Below are 17,989 nucleotides of genomic sequence, written 5' to 3'. Positions count from 1 at the left end.
TATTACAAGCTAAACAACACAATATATGATGCACCCCTAATATGAGCCATTAACAAAGCAAGCATTAAGTGGAGACTGTGATCAAACATGACAGATCAATTCAAATCAGTTATGTTTCAACCTAGGAGTTAAATACAGACACAAACATATTAAAGGATATTACTAAAGTCACATCCTAATGCGGGACCTACCAAAGTGTGATTAAACTGTAACTTTATATATAAACATTACAGTAGTTATACACAGCCTTTGGTTTGAAAGATTAAGGCAAAATCTGGTATGTCCACATTTTATGTCACACTAGAGCACTTATCCTGATGCAATTTGCACCCTCTACCAAAAGAGTTCAAACAAAATTAAATCATAGTTGATCGATATCTCTTGTGAATAACTGAAGAAAAGTCAGAAAAGGCAAATGAATATTCTAAACACACAATACATAAAATTTCACATCTCACATATCACAAGCTAATCAACAAGGTTCTAAAGCACAGAGACATTTCAAAGACCTGTAGTAAGACTTAATAAGTGATATACTATATATAGCATGTAGTAAGTGAAATATAAAAAATTCAAGATTATTGGGCAAAGTGGGACAAATTTATGATAAAAAGGTAACTGTAGGCAGTGTGTTCACAACGAGCAGCTCAACAGAAGCAAGGCACAAAATTTTACATACAAGAAAGGGTTATCCAAAATTAAACAGCATTACAATGCAAATGGGACACAAAGTGTAGTTAAAATTGAAAACTTAAGTAAATCTGTTGTTTTAGGTCATTATTGCCAGTAAGTCAGATAAAAATCATAATTTTCCTTGCTTCCATTGTTTTTTTCTCTCCCTGCAAGAAGAATCCATTTCAGTGGATCTTTACCTTCCGCATTAAGATAAAGGTTTAACTAAAAACAATTTCTCTCCCTGTTCGCTTGTGAAAATTGGAGCTTTTTTGTAATGTTCCACTAAATCTTCCATACTGTCAAATTTGCGCTGTCCAATGCAGTAGAGACCTTGCTTCAACTGTACCTTGAAGTGCTTGTTTTTGTTTTGGGCCTTCAAAGACACAGAGAAGTCATTGGGCTGTAAAAAAAAGTGAAAGTAAGGGCTGATTAAGTATCTTTTTAAATACATATACTCCAAGTGCCAACTCCATTCTTCTTTCACACAATGCATGCACACCATTGAGTATCAGTGAGCAACGATAGAAAGAATTAGAGTAAATTTCTGTATTTCTAGCCTCATAGGTAGTCACTCACATACCTGATGAGAAAGGAGGTATGCTTCTCTCCCCACATTGCTAATGTTTTGATCGGCAAACATTTTTGATGCTATAGTTCAATTCATGGAGAAAAGAAAAAACTCAAAGACTCAATGAACTATAGTATGTAAAATCTTATGTTCAGAGTAGAAAAGGGAGGGATCCTTTAGTTGCAAATGCCCAAATCAGGTTCATATTAAAGTCCTCGTGACTTCTGGTGAAATGCCAAAATAAAAAAATCAGGTATTGCAGGGAAGGGGTGTGCCAAAAATGATGCTAGTCCATATTAAACTCACTAGAAGCAATCTATTCAAATAGGATCTAAAGAACTTGTGTAACAATACAGTAATGCCTCATTGTCCCCTCCATTAGTTTCAAATCAGAAAACTAAAGAATTACACACGTTAAAGAAAGTTATAAATAATGTATTAGCATACTTCCCGTGAGGAATATCAGAATACTGTAAGCATGATAATTGAAAACACAAACTCAAAATTCTACAATAGCTAATCCATTACTTACTGATGACTCGCTGTCTCGAATTATGAAATCGCCATCAACTCCTCTTTCATTCAGAGCCACTTCTCCTTGATGCCTTGTAATCTTTCCATAATACCATGGACTACCAGCAAACCTGCCAGTAGTTGCTGCTCCTATGTAGTCACATCGAGGTGGTGTTGGACCAAGGCTAATGACTGGTGGTGATGTTTGCACAATATTCACATAGTTCTTAGGTACCAGACCTACTTGCCCATCAGCCTTCCTACATTTCCACCATTCTGGATCATTTTCTGGTTTCTCAAGAACATCCATCACTTCACCCTTCTCGAAATTAAGCTCCTCTTCATTCGAAGAACTAAATGGGTATAGAGCCTGCACAACATGAAGTACTTTGGCATTGTGTGCACTGATCACAACTGCTAGTCTTTCTGTCAATGATCCCACAGGTTCAACTGTGGTGCCCTCAAGATCTTCCATGACATAATTTGAAGGAAACCAACCAGTTTGTCCATTATAACTACCCCTCCACCAGCCATCGCTGCACTTTTCCATGACGGTAACTTTTGTTCCTTTAACCAAAGATAGCTCATCATCTCTCTCTGCTGTGTAGTTGAACTTGACATAAGCGGGAGCATTCAAATCATATAGACGTTCTCCATTGTCTGGGTAACCATCCACATCTGCATTGGATGCAGTGTCACGAATACTTGGTTTCCGTTTCACTTTTCCAATTCCTGAAAAGGAAAAATAGAAACCATTACTGTGCTGTATGTCGGCCATAAATGCAAAGGCACTTCATGCACGAAGGAATAAAAATACTAAACAGCATTTCACAGATAAATTAGCTGCACTATACTGTGGTTATAAAGATGTATGTAGTTGTAAGGAAATAGAGTGGATTGCTTTAAAAGTATTCACTGCAAAAGTTGAACTGCTCATATACAAGATCATTTAGCTCATTTATATTTGCTTATCACTCAAAGAACTTATTGTGCAATGTTATTTTCCATAACATAATCACTTTTAAATAAGAAATCATTTCACCGAATCCACTGTACTACTTACATTATTGACCAAAGATCTGCACGTTGGCAAGATATACCTCTTAACCTTAACCTTAGTCGGAAGCAGCTGGTCACTACAATTGATTTCATAGATCATAGAATCCCTACAATGTGGAAACAGGCCCTTCGGCCCAACAAGTCCACACCGACCCATAGGGCATCCAACCCAGACCCATGCCCCTAGAATTTTGACATGTAGAAAGAAAGTCTTTTTTAAACACAGGCCACTTTATTGGTCATAATTATGCAAGTCTTTTGAAAAGTGCATGCATGAGATTTGTGATGGTCAAAGCTCACAAGAAGAATGACCATTTTGGTAAGGAACCAAAGCACCTTTAATACTCTTTTAGTAACTTCAATGATGTTCAGTTCCCTTGAAATGAAGAAATGGGCTGGAACCTTGCTTTCAATGAATGAAAGACATTCACTACGCTTGAACCTAGCATTGGTTATCTGTGGGATTCTGCAACTTCCTGTATTATAGAGTAAATAACGTAGCACCCTCTACAGTGGTTCTGGGGCTTTTAAGAACAGAGCAAGCAATTGTGTCTATCCTTGACCGGAGTGGAAGGTGGAATGTTTAATTCTATGTCAAATCATGCACAGACAGCGAAATAAAAGATTAAAAAAAAGTACAATTAACAAAGATAGATTAACACAGAGGAGAAAACAGGTTTTACTTACTATCTCTGACAATAAACGAAGTCTAATGAGATAAAGCACCCAACTTGTAAAAGTTTGTTTTCATCCTGAGATTGGTTGTTTAGCAGTAATTAAGATGTATCACACTGTTAAAGGTATAGTTGCACTGAATTGGACAAGCCCCAACTTTTCTGTCAAGTTCAGTGGATGCCTATCACTTATGATGGAGAGGTACCAGTGTTAGACTGGGATGGACAAGTTCAAAAATCACGCGATACCGGGTTATAGCCCAACAGGTTGGTTCGAAAACACAAGCTTTCGGGGTCTCACTCCTTCAGGTGTCAGTGAGAAAGGTGGTATTGGTGTCCAAGTGAGACTCCAAAAGCTTTTGGTGTCTTCAAATAAACCTGTTGAGCCTATCACTTCAGGATAGTAACGTCATACCAAGAATATTTCTGTGTTTAATAAAAAAAACGATCTATTGAACCTCAGCAATTTGGACCAGACTATGCTGTTAAACAATAATTGTTTGTAGTCAATGAATAATCTTTCAAGTCACCAAGCTGACAAAACAGTTCATTCATTGCCTCAGAATCAACTAAAGTGTGTCTAATTCGAAAAGTACAAATTATCATTTGTTATCAGCTTACTTGTGGAAGCCTCAATCTAAAAGCAGAAGGTGACTGATTTAGGATTGGATCCCAAGAATTGAGCATTTAGTGGAGGCTGAACTTCAGTGCACTACTGAGAATTTGTTACACTGTTAGAGAGACCAACTTTTATTTGGGGTGTTAAACAGAGGTGGACGATCCCATGGCACTCTATAAACTAAAGATGAGTAGTTCTGCTAGTGTCCCGGCCAACCTTTTTCTCAACAATTATCATCACCATGACCGAAACACGCTGTCTGTGACACTTGCATTCTACACATGACTACAAAAGAAAAGTGACTACACTTCAAAAGTAATTAATTGGCATAACATTTTAGGTAATCATGAGTGATGTTACACATATCTGATGTCTTTCTTTAGGAGGTATACAAGGGGACATCACCAGAAATACTGGACTAGTGCCAAATCAGAGAGAGGTCAGTTGCTAGATGGCTGTTGTGCAAGCCCTTTTTGTCTTTGTTTCTCCATACCAATCAAGGAATTATAAAGTTCAAAAACCCTTTTTCCACAGCTTTAGAATTTTAACTCCTCAAAAATCAGAATCCTCAAAATTGAAAATTCAGTTCATCTTGAAAATAAATACAGTTTGATTTGAAACCATGGGAAAGACTGGAGCAAAAGCTTTAAATCACAAAATTAGACACAAACTGCTTAATTTTTTCCATTTATTTATGAAAACTGCATCACCGAGTTGGAAAAGGGAAATCTACCTTTGGGTCTTAATGATCCTGAATAACTTGCTCGTAGCCCCACAGTATCTTTGAAAACTCTTTTCTTCACTTTTAAATAGCTACATTCTTTGTGATAGTGCTCAGTTCTGTCAGGTGCCTCAAAATAATGCCTTGGAAGGATTGAAGGTGTTGCAGCAACAAGCTAGCAGCAAATGCAGTTCAAAATCAAAATTCTTTCACAATACTTTTATTGAATAATACTGGATACAGATTTCATTAAATTTGTGCAAATTTAATTTTGGATTTCAACCCCACACTGTTTGCCAATACACTAATGTTTGAGTGACTTGAAGCATTCCCTGCTGTGCACTCCATCTCCTAGCAACCAGCTACAGGCCTCTTGGCTTGCTTCTAAAATAATCCGTCATCCTTGAACCACATACAGGGAACTTAGTTCCTATTTTCCTTTCAGATAATGGTTGCACCCTTCAGGTGGAACATAGTTCAATTCCAAAGGTCAGAAAATTATTCCACATATCTAAACACTTGGGCAGTTAATTAAAGAAGCCACTAAACAGCACAGAAAGCTGTGTAATCAAAAAAAGGAAAACTCCATTGTCAAGACAAAAAATTAAAATATAAATAAGGGCAAAAAATATTTGAACTAGAGGACTGATAAAAGAGGCCTGAAAGTAAGGAATTCGTCAGATAAATGAGTTCAGTGAACTGTGATGGGCTTTTGCACCAACGACTTGGCCCCCATGCACACATGTCCACATTATTAGCTTTAAAACGTACCCGAAGTTTTGGAATGCAAAGTCTGCAATTAACTAAAGTGCCTATTCAGGAATAGTAACAGTACAACACAGAATGTGATTAAGAGGAGCAAAATTACCGGGGCTGGGTAATTTACTGTTACTTGGCAATTTTTCTTTCACTCGGTTATCGTTTTCTCATTCTTCTTTTCCTTTCTTCTGATACCTTCCTATACCTTCTTCATTACAGACCAAGTTTCACAAAATGTGACAATGGCATGATCAGGCACTGGTCATGTGCTAGTGTAGCCCCCTTCCTGACGGGTGGAAGACAGTGACTAGCACAAAGTCTCCACCACAGCGAAATTCCCAACTCGACGAGCATCAAAGGGAGGTGACGGGACACATGGGCCATAGTTCTGTTGTGGACATAGATAAAGAATCAAGCTACATTCAGTACAATGAGTACCAATACTTTCTGTTTCATCAACGACTTACATTTATATAGCACCACTACATTAAAGAAGTTCCAAAATTCTTCACAACAGTAATATAAAACAAAGCAGAACCAAGCCATAGGAGGAGATTAGGTCAAATCACCAAATGTTTGGTCAAAGGTTTGATGGAACTTCTTAAAGATTGAAGTGAGGTGGGAAGACAGGGAGATGTTGGAAGGATATACTGGTGCTTCGTACCTAAACAAGTGAAAGCATAGCTGCCAATGATGGAACGATTAAAATTAAATATGGGAAGACAGAAGCCTTTGTTTTCAGTCCCTGTTCTTCTCTGTTCCATAACTACCAACTCCACCCTACACCATGGCAATATGCTGAAATTAAGCCATTCAGTTCACATTCTGGGTGCCACATTTGACTGCTGCTAACAAGCTCGTATTTGTGCTACAATGAAAACTGTTCATTTTCACGTCCGCAACACTGCTTGACTGCACCCAACTTAGCTAGTCTGCTGCAGAAACCCCCACTCATACCTTTGTTACCTCGAGACTCAACAATTCCAATGCTCTCCCCTTTGCTGCCCTTCATAATGTTGAAGTAATCCAAAAATTTGCTGCCAGTGTCTCAACACACAGCAATCTCCATTCCTGGAACCACCACCTAGGTGGTTCCAGACAATGTCTGGATTTAAAATCCCAATGCTCTCGCTGTTCTTACCATGGTCATCTCCTCCAGCTTGACAAATATCAGAGATACCTGTGCTCCTCTAATTCTAACCTCCTGAGCATTCAATTTAAATTGCTCCATTATTGGCAGTCATACCTAGACTCTGAACACTGGAATTCTCTCTCTACACCTCTGTAGCTCGCTTTTCTCCCCCAGAATATACCTTAAAGTCAATTTGACCAAAACCTTTATATTTCCTCATGTGGGTCAGTTTCATGCTTGGTCTTATAATGCTGCTGTGATACAAACTGGGATGGTTAATTATATTAAGGGTGCGACATAAATAGAAGTTATTCTTCACTGTTACATGAATTATTCTGAATTAAGACCTGTATAGAGTCAGAGCTGCACATCAACAGCAGCACTTACCCTGTCTATCCTTGCTCATAAATTCTGAGAGTCACCCTGCCTTCAACCATCTATCTTTCTTATAGCTATTACCTTCCCACTGTGCCAGTTGTCTCTTTGTAAACAAGCAGACTGTCAATGGGAAACTGGATCTCATCAATTAACCTGAGCATCAAATAGCTGCAGTCATCTCAGCTGCCTGAAAAATGTGATGGACCTCTTCACCTACTTCTTGAGGAGAGATCAGTTACTTGCTCAAAATAAAAATGTACTTATTACTGAATTTTGTTCCCAAATTTGCCCCCACCCCAAAAAAAAAGCTACCAATCCAGAGATGCACGAGTGACAAACTTGGTTTGAACAAGTAAACTGAAGAAAGCAGATCACTGTGGAACACCAACAAGCCCCAAGACATGCAGCATTTACGAATGCAACATGACCAAGATCATACTTTGAAAAATCACCTATTTGTAATCATTCAAGAGCAGGAAAATAAACTAAAGAACCACACAAATTAGGCTGTTCAGCATTCAGCAGCTATTTCTCACACATGTATTGCTGTACCTTCAGACTGAAGCCTGCACACGATAAAATAATTATGCGCAAGATGGTGCAAAGGCAGTTGCTGAAGTAAGAGGATGTGCCAGATTCTAACTGTTCTCAACACTAGTGTGGTCCATGACTAATTTAATATTTTAGAAGCAAAAACCAAAAGATGCTACAGCTGCAGGCAAAACTTTGTTGAAACAAAACTGAAGAGACTAAACAAAAGATAAAAATCCTGTCCTGGCCTCCTTCCCCAATAATTATTTTGTGCACTTTCTCCAAATATATTCACTGTACTCATCCTTTTTCCTTTGTTTATTATATGTTTTGCTGTCAGGTAATTGTGCCTTGTGCATTACATCTGACATACTATTTCAAAACCACAATACTCACAAAGTATTGTCACGCCAGAGAGCATGAAGAGAAATCCCAAAGAAAATTGTGTTTTCTTCGACAGTTTTGGACTTTAAATTCATTTTTGAAATAAAGGTCAATCTTGCTGGACTCAAAATGGCTGATGATCACATGATCATACTTCCAAGAGCTTCTGAGCTCCCTGCATTGTGTAGACATACCAGCCAAAACTCCCACAAAGTACTTGGAGATGATCCATCTATCTCAGCCAGCTAGCGCTGGACAAAGGAAAACCCATTGAAAAAAAAAAGAAGTTTGGATCCTGGAAATCTGAAACAACAACAGAAATTATTCAAAAACTCAGCAGGTTTGGGAGCATTTGTGGAGAGAAAGCAGAGTCAGTGTTTCCAGTCCACTGACCCTTCTTCAGAACCTGGGTGTGGTAGGAAAAAGGTAGTAAGGCTAAAGATGGGGGTGGGATGGGGTGGGGTGGGGCCGGTGAGTCCATGAGGTTTTTAGGGCCTGAACACTTTCTTCCATGTCCTTTACCCACTCCCACACCCCTGGCCTTATCATCACACACAACTCATTTTCATCCACTCAGAGCTAGTAAGAACTGGGGGCGGCACGGTGGCACAGTGGTTAGCACTGCTGCCTCACAGCACCAGGGACCCAGGTTCGATTCTAGCCTCGGGTGTCTGTCTGTGTGGAGTTTGCACAGTCTCCCCGTGTCTGCGTGGGTTTCCTCCCACAGTCCAAAGATGTGCAGGTTAGGTGGATTGGCCATGCTAAATTGCCCATAGTGTTCAGGGATGTGTAGCTTAGGGGGATGGGTCTGGGTGGGATGCACTGAGGTTTGGTGTGGACTTGTTGGGCCGAAGGGCCTGTTTCCACACTGTAGGGATTCTATGGTACTAACTGCAGATGCTGGAGTCAGAGATAACTCAGTGTGGAGCTGGAAGAACACAGCAGGCTAGGCAGCGTTAGAGGAGCAGGAAAATTTTGTGAAGAAGGGTCCCGACCCAAAACATCAACTTTCCTGCTCCTCTGATGCTGCCTGGCCTGCTGTGTTCATCCAGCTCCACACTGTTATCTCATTTTCACCCACTAATGATCCCTATTATCAGCTTTTCTTTCTCCCTGGCTCACCATTATCCATCCCTTTGGCTGCCCAACTGCTGTTTTCTCTCTCTGGGCTCCATCTCCACCTATCATTCACTCTTTTATCCTATCACTACCACCCAGGCCCCCAACACCGTCTTTAGCAGAAATACTACTTTCTCCCAATTACAATCATTTCTGAAGAAGGGTCACTAGACTCAAAACGTTACTTCTGCTTTCTCTCCACAAACACTGCCAGATCTGCTGAGTTTCTTCAGCTATTTCTGTTTTTGATCAAGACTCGTTATCACTGTTAACATTTCCAATCACTTTGTCATCTCATAATGGAAACTCTAATGGGGGAGGTCAAGTTCCACTGTTTCAGTCTAATGAACACCCAAGTAGCACACTGAGATAGGCATCTGAGCTGCTGATGACCTGTCTTTGTCGCAAGTCTTAAGTCAGTTGCTGTTTGGCCTCGAGAGGGAAAGCTTTATTATTCCAAGGAATATGGGTGTGTCTGGCATGGTCAACCTTTATAGGTCAGCCTAACTGCCCTTGCAATGAGAAGCTTGCACAGCCATTTCAGAGACATTCAAGAGTCAGCCACATTGCTATGGATCTGAAGTTACCTGGAGGCCAGATCAGATCAGTTCCACACAGATTTTCCTTCGCTGAAAGGTATCACTGAATAAGATAGGTTTTTTTTAATGACAACTGACAATTCTTTCATAATTACCATTAAATCAACTTTTTAAATTTATTTATCAATTGCCTTAAAACTCTACCATGCACCACTGCGGAAGTGAACTTGTATGTTCAGATCATTGCCTGAATTTCTGGATTGCTGGCTGAGTCTCAGACTCTCCCATCTTTGTGTCTAAAATTCCTGACTGGAAAGAAGTCAACATTTTCCCTGCAAGAAGGAAAATGATTGTCCCTAGCTCAATGAGGAAATTATTGCTCGATACAGATGTCCAGGAGGCTGTAACTCACGTGAACTGATCTTTACCTAAACTTGTAATACATAATCTCTCCTTTCTTCTGTTTTGTCTCCCTTAATATCTTGTGTGTACATGGATTGGTGAAGTATTTTCTTCAGGTTTTTAATGTTTTGTTAATAAATCCTGTAGTTGAATCACTTTAAAAGGTTTCTGCCCATGGTTTATTTTTGTTTTAAACTGTAATCTAAAAACCAAGGTTCAGGGAACATCCTTCAGCTACCTCAGTAAGGGATGTGAGTTAAAAAAAAAGGAAAAGAATAAATCAAATGCTTAAGAGGGGAGAAAAGGGTCATAATTTAAATTTGGAGACAGTAAGAACTGCCGATGCCGGAGTCAGAGATAACACAGTGTGGAGCTGGAGGAACACAGCAGGCCAGGCAGCATCAGAGGAGCAGGAAAGTTGACATTTCAGGTCGGGACCCTTCTTCAGAAATGGGGAGGGGGAAGGGAGCTGGGAAATAAATAGAGAGAGGAAGGGTGAGGCAGTGATAGGTGAGTGCAGTTTGGCAGTGGTGGGGATTGGTCAGTGAGGTGGGAGGAGCGGATAGGTGGGAGAGAAGATGGATTTAAATTTAAATTTGCCCTAATTGCAACTCTGGCTGTGACAGATATAATTAATTAAAAAGCATCTAATACATTAAGAAAATGGTCACAATTTATGAACATGCAAAAACATTTACCAGCACACAGCCTTCCTGTAAATAATTATTCCCTGCAATGCACCCTACACTGCCTGGCCACCTATTGATAACTGATATTTATACTCTTGATTGAAAATCTTATAATTAATCTTTATTCCCAACTGACACATTTTATAATATAAAAGAGCAAATTCTTACAAAGTGGTACTTGTATAATATTTCTTCTGGATTAATAACTGTCCAGTAGACCTTCCCAGCATTTTCCACTTCTAAAATGCAGAAAGGGAGTCAAGACTTGAAATGAGATGATTACAAACTTTTTAAATTCACTCACGGGAAGTGGGCATTGCAGGTTTGCTATCATTTTAATGTCCATCCCTAACTGCCCTTGAGAAGGTGATGGTGAGCTGCCTTCTTAAACCACTGCAGTCCATTTTGTGAAGGTACACCTACAATGTTGTGAAGGAGGGAGTTCCAAAACTTTGTTCCAATGATACTGAAGAAACAGCAACATGCCTCCAAGTCAGGAAAGGGAGTGGCTTGGAAAAGAACTTGCAGTTCTCATGTATCTGCTGCCCTTGTTCTTCTAACTAGAAAGTGGTCATTGGTTTGGAGGGTGTTTTCTAAGGAACTTGGTTGAATTACTATAGTGCATCTTGTGGATGGTACACACTGCTGCTACTCAGTATTGATGGTGGAAGGGGATTGTGGACATGGTACCAGTCAAGCAAGCCGCTTTGTCCTGGGTGGTGTCAAGCTTCTTCACTTTTGTTGGAGCTGCACTATTCTAAGCAAGTGCGGAATATCCTATCATACTTCTGACTTCTGCCTTATACATGGTGGACAGGCTGTGGGGAATCTGGAGATGAGTTACTCATCACAGGATTCCCAGCTTCTGACCTTCTCTCATAGTCACTGTATTTATGTGGGTAGTCTAGTTCGGTTTCTAGTTAATGGCAACCTCCAGGATGTTGACAGTCAGGGATTTAGTAATGGTAATGCCATTGAATGTCTAGGTGTAATGATTAGATTCTCTCTTGTCGGAAATGATAATTGCTTGGCATATGTGTGACATGAATGTATTTGCCACTTGTCAGCCTAAACCTGGATGTTGACCAGGTCCTGCTGCATATAGACATGGATGACTTCAATAAAAGTCCAAAAATATCCAAGTCTCTATCATTTTGAGGCTTACCCAAGCTCAGGAGTTCATAGCTCATTAGTCATCAAGCTTTGAAGGTCTGAAGCCACTTTTCTGCCAATTCTTCACATCTATAGTGTTCCAATCAACCCACCCTGCACAGCTTCCCACCGTAAGAGCAATTTTCCCAGCATTCCTTCAATTCCTCCAATTCAAAAACTTTCAAATAAGCTTTGTTGACTTACCTTTTTTCCAATTATTTTAAACATTGATTGTATCTGTCATTGGGCACTGGCCCTTCATGTCAGTTATTTCTCCATTGTTTTATTTGTTTAGATGTACGGGCACATTTTAAGTTATTTTCTGCATTTGCATCATTCCCTTCAGTCAGGAAGGCAGATTGCAACCTTTCAGGAGCCAAACTAATGGTTCAAGAAGTTCATCTATCAACTACTTTACCCTTACAAATTAACAATGTCCTTGGTCAGTCAGTCTCACATGCCTTTGACAAAGGAAACAGAAACCTAAAAATCACCAAAAGTTCCCTCTTCCCAAGCATAAATGGCCCTCTAATGCACCATTGCAGCATGTATCTTACTGATGAAGTTGAGATTAGCTTCATCAATAAGACTTAAATACAAGTAAAAGCCATTTAGATAAATTACAGACAGCAAATAGCATTTCAGGAAACATCAATACTTTGAAGGGGGAAGCCAGAAAGCATTTTATTAGAAAACATTGCACAACAACCAACTGTTCAATCTTAGTTAACACATTAAAAAATAATAAAAAGGAATAAACTCCCTACTTTTACAACACACTTTTCTCGACCTGGTTGGGATTGTCAAAACACACCTGTTCAGGCAAGTCCCTGAACCCAGACTGCAGAAATTGCTATTAAGACTCAGAACACTGGATAGGATTCCAATATCTAGCAATATCAACTATACTGCCTCAATGTGATTTTATTAAATTGTTCATATTATATTGCCACTTTCTGTAAGTGTAATGCAGAAGCCAACAGTACAACTGATCTTTTCTAATGAAGGGTCTAGGCCCGAAACGTCAGCCTTTCTGCTCCTATGATGCTGCTTGGCCTGCTGTGTTCATCCAGCCCTGCACCTTGTTGTCTCGGATTCTCCAGCATCTGCAGTTCCTACTATCTCAGTACAACTGATCTTATGGTCTATATTACAGCTAATAGGTTTTTGATGCATGGCTGAAATATAGTTAGCTGCAAAATTTTTTTTTTGGGGGGTGGGGGTTGGTGCTAACAAATCCATCAATTACACAAAAGCTTTCCACGAGAAGAGTAAATCCAATAATTAACCTGTTCACAAGTTTGCTGCTTTGGTAACAAAACAAAAGTAATTTCAGGAAAGCAATTTGATCTGTTCCATTGTAATGATTAGTTAGATTACTGATGATGACATCAACCTTCCTTCTTACTCACCATAAAGAACAGGCCAGGAACCACAACAAAACAGAATTTGAAATGCCTGACTTGGTCTCTCTCTTGCTGCTTAAGTAGCATCTAGATCATGAGCACGTCCATACTAGCAGAGTTTACTTGCTGTAACTGTTTATATACACTTCAACAGCATTTTTTAAAAATGTACATTTAATATTTTTCCTCTGGTTTATGATCAATCTTTTCCGTACTTCTCTCATTTGGTCAAACTTATCAAAATTACCTTGGAACCACGTTTCCAATTTAAACCTCATCTAATTCTCCAGTAAGAGTTAATATTCAAAAATCTTATTCTGCATAGTTGCAAGAGTAAAAGTCTTTCAGACCACTTGGCTACGATTTTTTTTCTACTGCATCTATAATGGAAAATTTTAGATTTGGAAGGATTGCAAGAAGTCTTACAGCAATTGTGGATACACCCTTAGACATATTGGAGTGAATGACATAACTGCTTGGGCCATGTATGAGTTAAAGGTTCCACATCAAATGTTCAGCTTTCTGAAATGACAGTTTCAAGTTCAGTGTTCTGGTTGTACTTTTTTTAAAAAAGTAAACAGATGTTCATCTTGGAATGCGGACCTCTAATTAGTGATCTGCTCAAAACCAAGTCAGAAATCTCAATGCAATCTTTTGTTAAAACTGGTAAAAAATAAGAGTTACTGTGTGCAGGCTTACGTATAATGTGTATTTTGTTTAAAAAAGGCGATACATGCAAAATATTTAAGTAAAGATTCAGACCTATATTTTGCCTTTCCCACTGCACGCTAGGCCTGTTTGAGAATGTAACATTTTACATGCTACAACAGCATTTTAAAAAATAGAACTTTTATTATTTTGAACAATTGAACAATCAATCCAAAAAGAAGTGGTTCATTTATCCCCATTCATTAAAGCATTGTTCAAGGATAGTGTAAACATATCTGTACCATAAAGAAAAAGGACTCTATGCATATGATTTATATAATCGTCTCACTACTCTCCTGAAGGCAGAGTTAGTTTTAGTAGTGAATAGCTGAGCCATGAAAAACAGGAAATAAGTTTGTTTCTTGGGTTGTACAGTTAGCTCTAACTCAAGGCAGCAGAAATAGACTACAATTACTTCAACAGGTTAGGAGATTAGGAAAAGTACGAGGCTGCTAATTTTAATCATTGTCCAGAGACCCTTGCTGGAAAGGCCTGTTTTGGGATAACAGAGTATAATGCATGCTGCAATGCCCCTACAGTCATGTGGCTTGCCAACACCTATCATCAGAATTCCCACATACAGTAGATCACTTGGGTGAGGATTTGGATGATCCTGATGCCTATAGGTGCTCAGCCAAACAAGGAATTAAAGCTTTCATCAGAAGGAAAATAAAATCAGATCCACAATCACCAATGAAAACATCCAAGGAGTTTAGCACTGGGTGACTTTGTGCTCCATCCACCCCGCTCCACTGAAATTCACCACAACCCCAGTGTAGTTGCAGATGTAAGAACAACTTGAGCTGTTAATCTGATTATGTGATGCTTCATACATAAGACTCAAGGCTTGTAAAAACTTGCAGCATGGCTCAAAAAATAATTACTTTTAAAAACTTTGCTCACTAGTAAAACTTCATACACAGGATTTGACGTGACTATTAGCCATTTTCTTACAGTGAGCGCAGCCAAAGAGTCATAGAGCACAGAAACAGACCCTTCAGTCCAACTTGCCCACGCCAACAAGACATTCCAATCTGGCTTAATCCCATTTGCTAGCATTTGGCCTGTATTAATCTAAACCCTTCTATTCATGTACCCATCCAGATGCCTCTCAAATGTTGCAATTGTACCCACCCGCCACCAACACACCTCCCCCCACCCCCCCCCCCCCCACCCAGAGTGTCTCTGGCAGCTCATTCCATACATACACCACCCTCTGCACGAAAAATTTACCCCTCAGGTCCCTTTTAAATCTTTCTCCTCTCACCTTAAACCTATGCCCTCTAGTTTTGGACTCCCCTACCTTAGGAAAATGACTTTGGCTATTCACACCATCCAGGTCCCTCATGATTTTATAGACCTATGCAAAAGGTCATTCCTCTGCTTATGGTGCTCCAGGGGAAAAAACCCAAGTCTATTCCGCCTTTCCCTATAACTCAAATCCTCCAATTCCTGCAACATCCTTGTAAATCTTTTCTGCACCATCTCAAGTTTAACAAAATCCTTTCTATAGAAGGACAACCAGAATTGTATGCAGTATTCTAAGAGTGGCCTCAATATCCTTTACAGCCACAACATGACGTTCAAACTCCTATCTTCAATGTTCTGACCAATGAAGGCAAGTGTGCCAAACACCTTCTTTACCACCCTGTCTACCTATGACTGCATTTTTAACGAACTGCATCTGCACCCCTAAGTCTCTTTGTTTGGCAACACTCCCCAGGGTCCTAATATTCACTGTGAAAGTCCTGCCCTGGATTTGCCTTACCAAAATGCAACATCTCACATTTATTGAAATTAAACTCCACCTGTCACTCCTCAGTGCACTGGCCCAGCTGATCAATGTCCTGTTGTACTGTGAGATAATAATCTTTATTATCTACAACACCACCAATTTTGGTGTTATCTCAAACTTAATAACTATTCCTCCTATATTCACATCCAAAATCATTTATATAAATGATGAAAAGCAGTGGACCCAAAACCAAATCATTGTGGCCACTGCTGGTCACAGGCCTCCAGTCTGAAAAGCAACCCTCTGTCATCACCCTCTGCCTATTACCTTTAAGCCAATTTTGTATCCAATTGGCTAGCTCCCCCAGATCCCATATGATCTAACTTTACCAACCAGTCTACAATACTTCTCACATTTTGCTTTAATTGAAACAAGCAGACAGGGTCTGGTTTAATATTTGATCTAAAATACAATGAAATAGGGGAGAACAAAGTTAGAGGGACTTGAAGATGACAGTAAGGAGCTCAAACTTAAGATACTGAGGAACAAGTAGGCAGTGTGAGACGAGGGTGGGAGTGATAAGCGAACAGAACTCAGTGTGCAACATGGTAAATGCTATTGAGACAAATAGTTACAGCAAAGACATGTCAAATTTCAACAGTAATATTAATAGAAATTTCCTAATGACTGATGTCAATCTCGAGTGCCTATAGTTCCCTGTCTCCTTTCTTGAATAGTAGTGTTGCTAATGAATGCCGCAGGGATTCACCATCACTGGGCTGTGGAAGCAGTCATGACAGTTTGGAAGGTTGGACAGCAGGCTGGGGTAGTGTGTACAGGTGTCAAAGGGCCACTTGGATAACGATATGTCCCTAGTTTGAGGACGGGAACTTGGCCATGGTCCCAGCTGCAGTTTCCTTTTTCCCTTTGGGCAGTGTTCATATAGCATTTAGCAAACCTTCCGGAATTTGGTTGTAGAATTTTATTCAAAAGAACTAAATTGGTGTCTTTAGGAAGGGACATGGTCAATGATTTTGCTCTGGTTCACAAAAGGGTTTCAAGTTGCTGGTGTGGTAACAAAAAGTGTTCATAACACCCCGGGGGAAGAATGTATGGCTCACTCTAAGACTCAGTTCTCAGTCTTCTCCTTCTGTCTATCTATCCAAGGATGAGTGGCAGAGTTCTGGGCACACACCATCCTTCATCTTCCTCTCAAAAACAAAAAATCCACTGGGCTGTGGGAGAAAGTGACTTAAATCAAATCCAATGTCATTTGCACCAATTTAATCCATATGGGCCATCCATTCAGCTGAGTCAACAGGGCTTCTAAGGAGATCAAGTTGCAGTGGCAGTATACACTTTTACATGCAATATTGCAGCCTGGAGCTACAGCTAGCAACGGTAGAGCCTCCAACTTCTTTCCATTATATAACTAGCCAGAAATCTTCCCTAACCGTAAATGCTCATTTCAATGTTCCTTTTCAGAACACTGCAACAACCAATGAGAAATATTGCAGGAATGACGGACATCTGTGCAGAGAATATTTCTGCTCTATTTCATCTCCTAGGAATCTCACGGTCTAATGACAAGAGCCAAAGAGTCTACTTCTTGTGAGGGCAATGCACAGCAATAATTATATTTCATTCCTGTCCTGGCATTGAAAATAATACTTCAAGTAAATATTCCCACCACATTGAAAGACACTACTTGAAGTTTGGGTCTACAACATTAAACAGTTTTGATTGCATCATCAAAAGCAAACGTAAAAAAATCAATTGTGGTGACAGACGTAGCAGGAATTTGTCTTATTGCCTGTTGGGAATTTACAATTGTTTTTGGCTGCAGTAGGTTACAACAAGTCAATTATTTACACAGAGATAACAAGGTGTAGAGCCGGATGAACACAACAGGCCAAGCAGCAGAGGGGCAGGAAAGCTGACGCTTCGGGCCTAGACCCTTCTTCAGAAATGGGGGAAGGGAAAGAGGTTCTGAAATAAATAGGGAGAGAGGGGGAGGCGGATAGAAGATGGATAGAGGAGAAGATAGGTGGAGAGGAGACAGACAGGTCAAAGAGGCGGGGATGGAGCCAGTAAAAGGAGTGTAGGTGGGCAGTTAGGGAGGGGATAGGTCAGTCCAGGGAGGATGGACAGGTCAAGGGGGTGGGATGAGGCTAGTAGCTAGGAGATGGAGGTGGGGCTTGAGGTGGGAGGAGGGGATAGGTGGGA

The 17,989-nt window shown here is 39.9% G+C and overlaps 1 protein-coding gene across 2 annotated transcripts in view; it reads right to left on the bottom strand.

The window, feature by feature from the left end:
* nck1b (NCK adaptor protein 1b) overlaps positions 1 to 17,989 on the bottom strand; it is a 227,384-nt gene continuing 209,395 nt past the window's right edge. Inside the window, exons 4-5 of one of the 2 annotated variants that reach the window (XM_048604717.1) lie at positions 1,776 to 2,488; positions 1 to 1,075 (exon numbers count right to left, since the gene is read on the bottom strand). In XM_048604717.1, the coding sequence (XP_048460674.1) occupies positions 881 to 1,075; positions 1,776 to 2,488 (908 nt within the window). In that variant the 3' untranslated portion in view covers positions 1 to 880. The remainder of the gene's footprint in view (positions 1,076 to 1,775; positions 2,489 to 17,989) is intronic. The other variant, XM_020517644.2, reaches the window with a different exon arrangement.

The sequence above is a fragment of the Rhincodon typus genome, chromosome 13, assembly GCF_021869965.1.
Source record: "Rhincodon typus isolate 14 chromosome 13, sRhiTyp1.1, whole genome shotgun sequence".
Classification (NCBI taxonomy): Eukaryota; Metazoa; Chordata; class Chondrichthyes; order Orectolobiformes; family Rhincodontidae; genus Rhincodon; species Rhincodon typus.
This window is presented reverse-complemented; position numbering and strand designations above follow the sequence as displayed.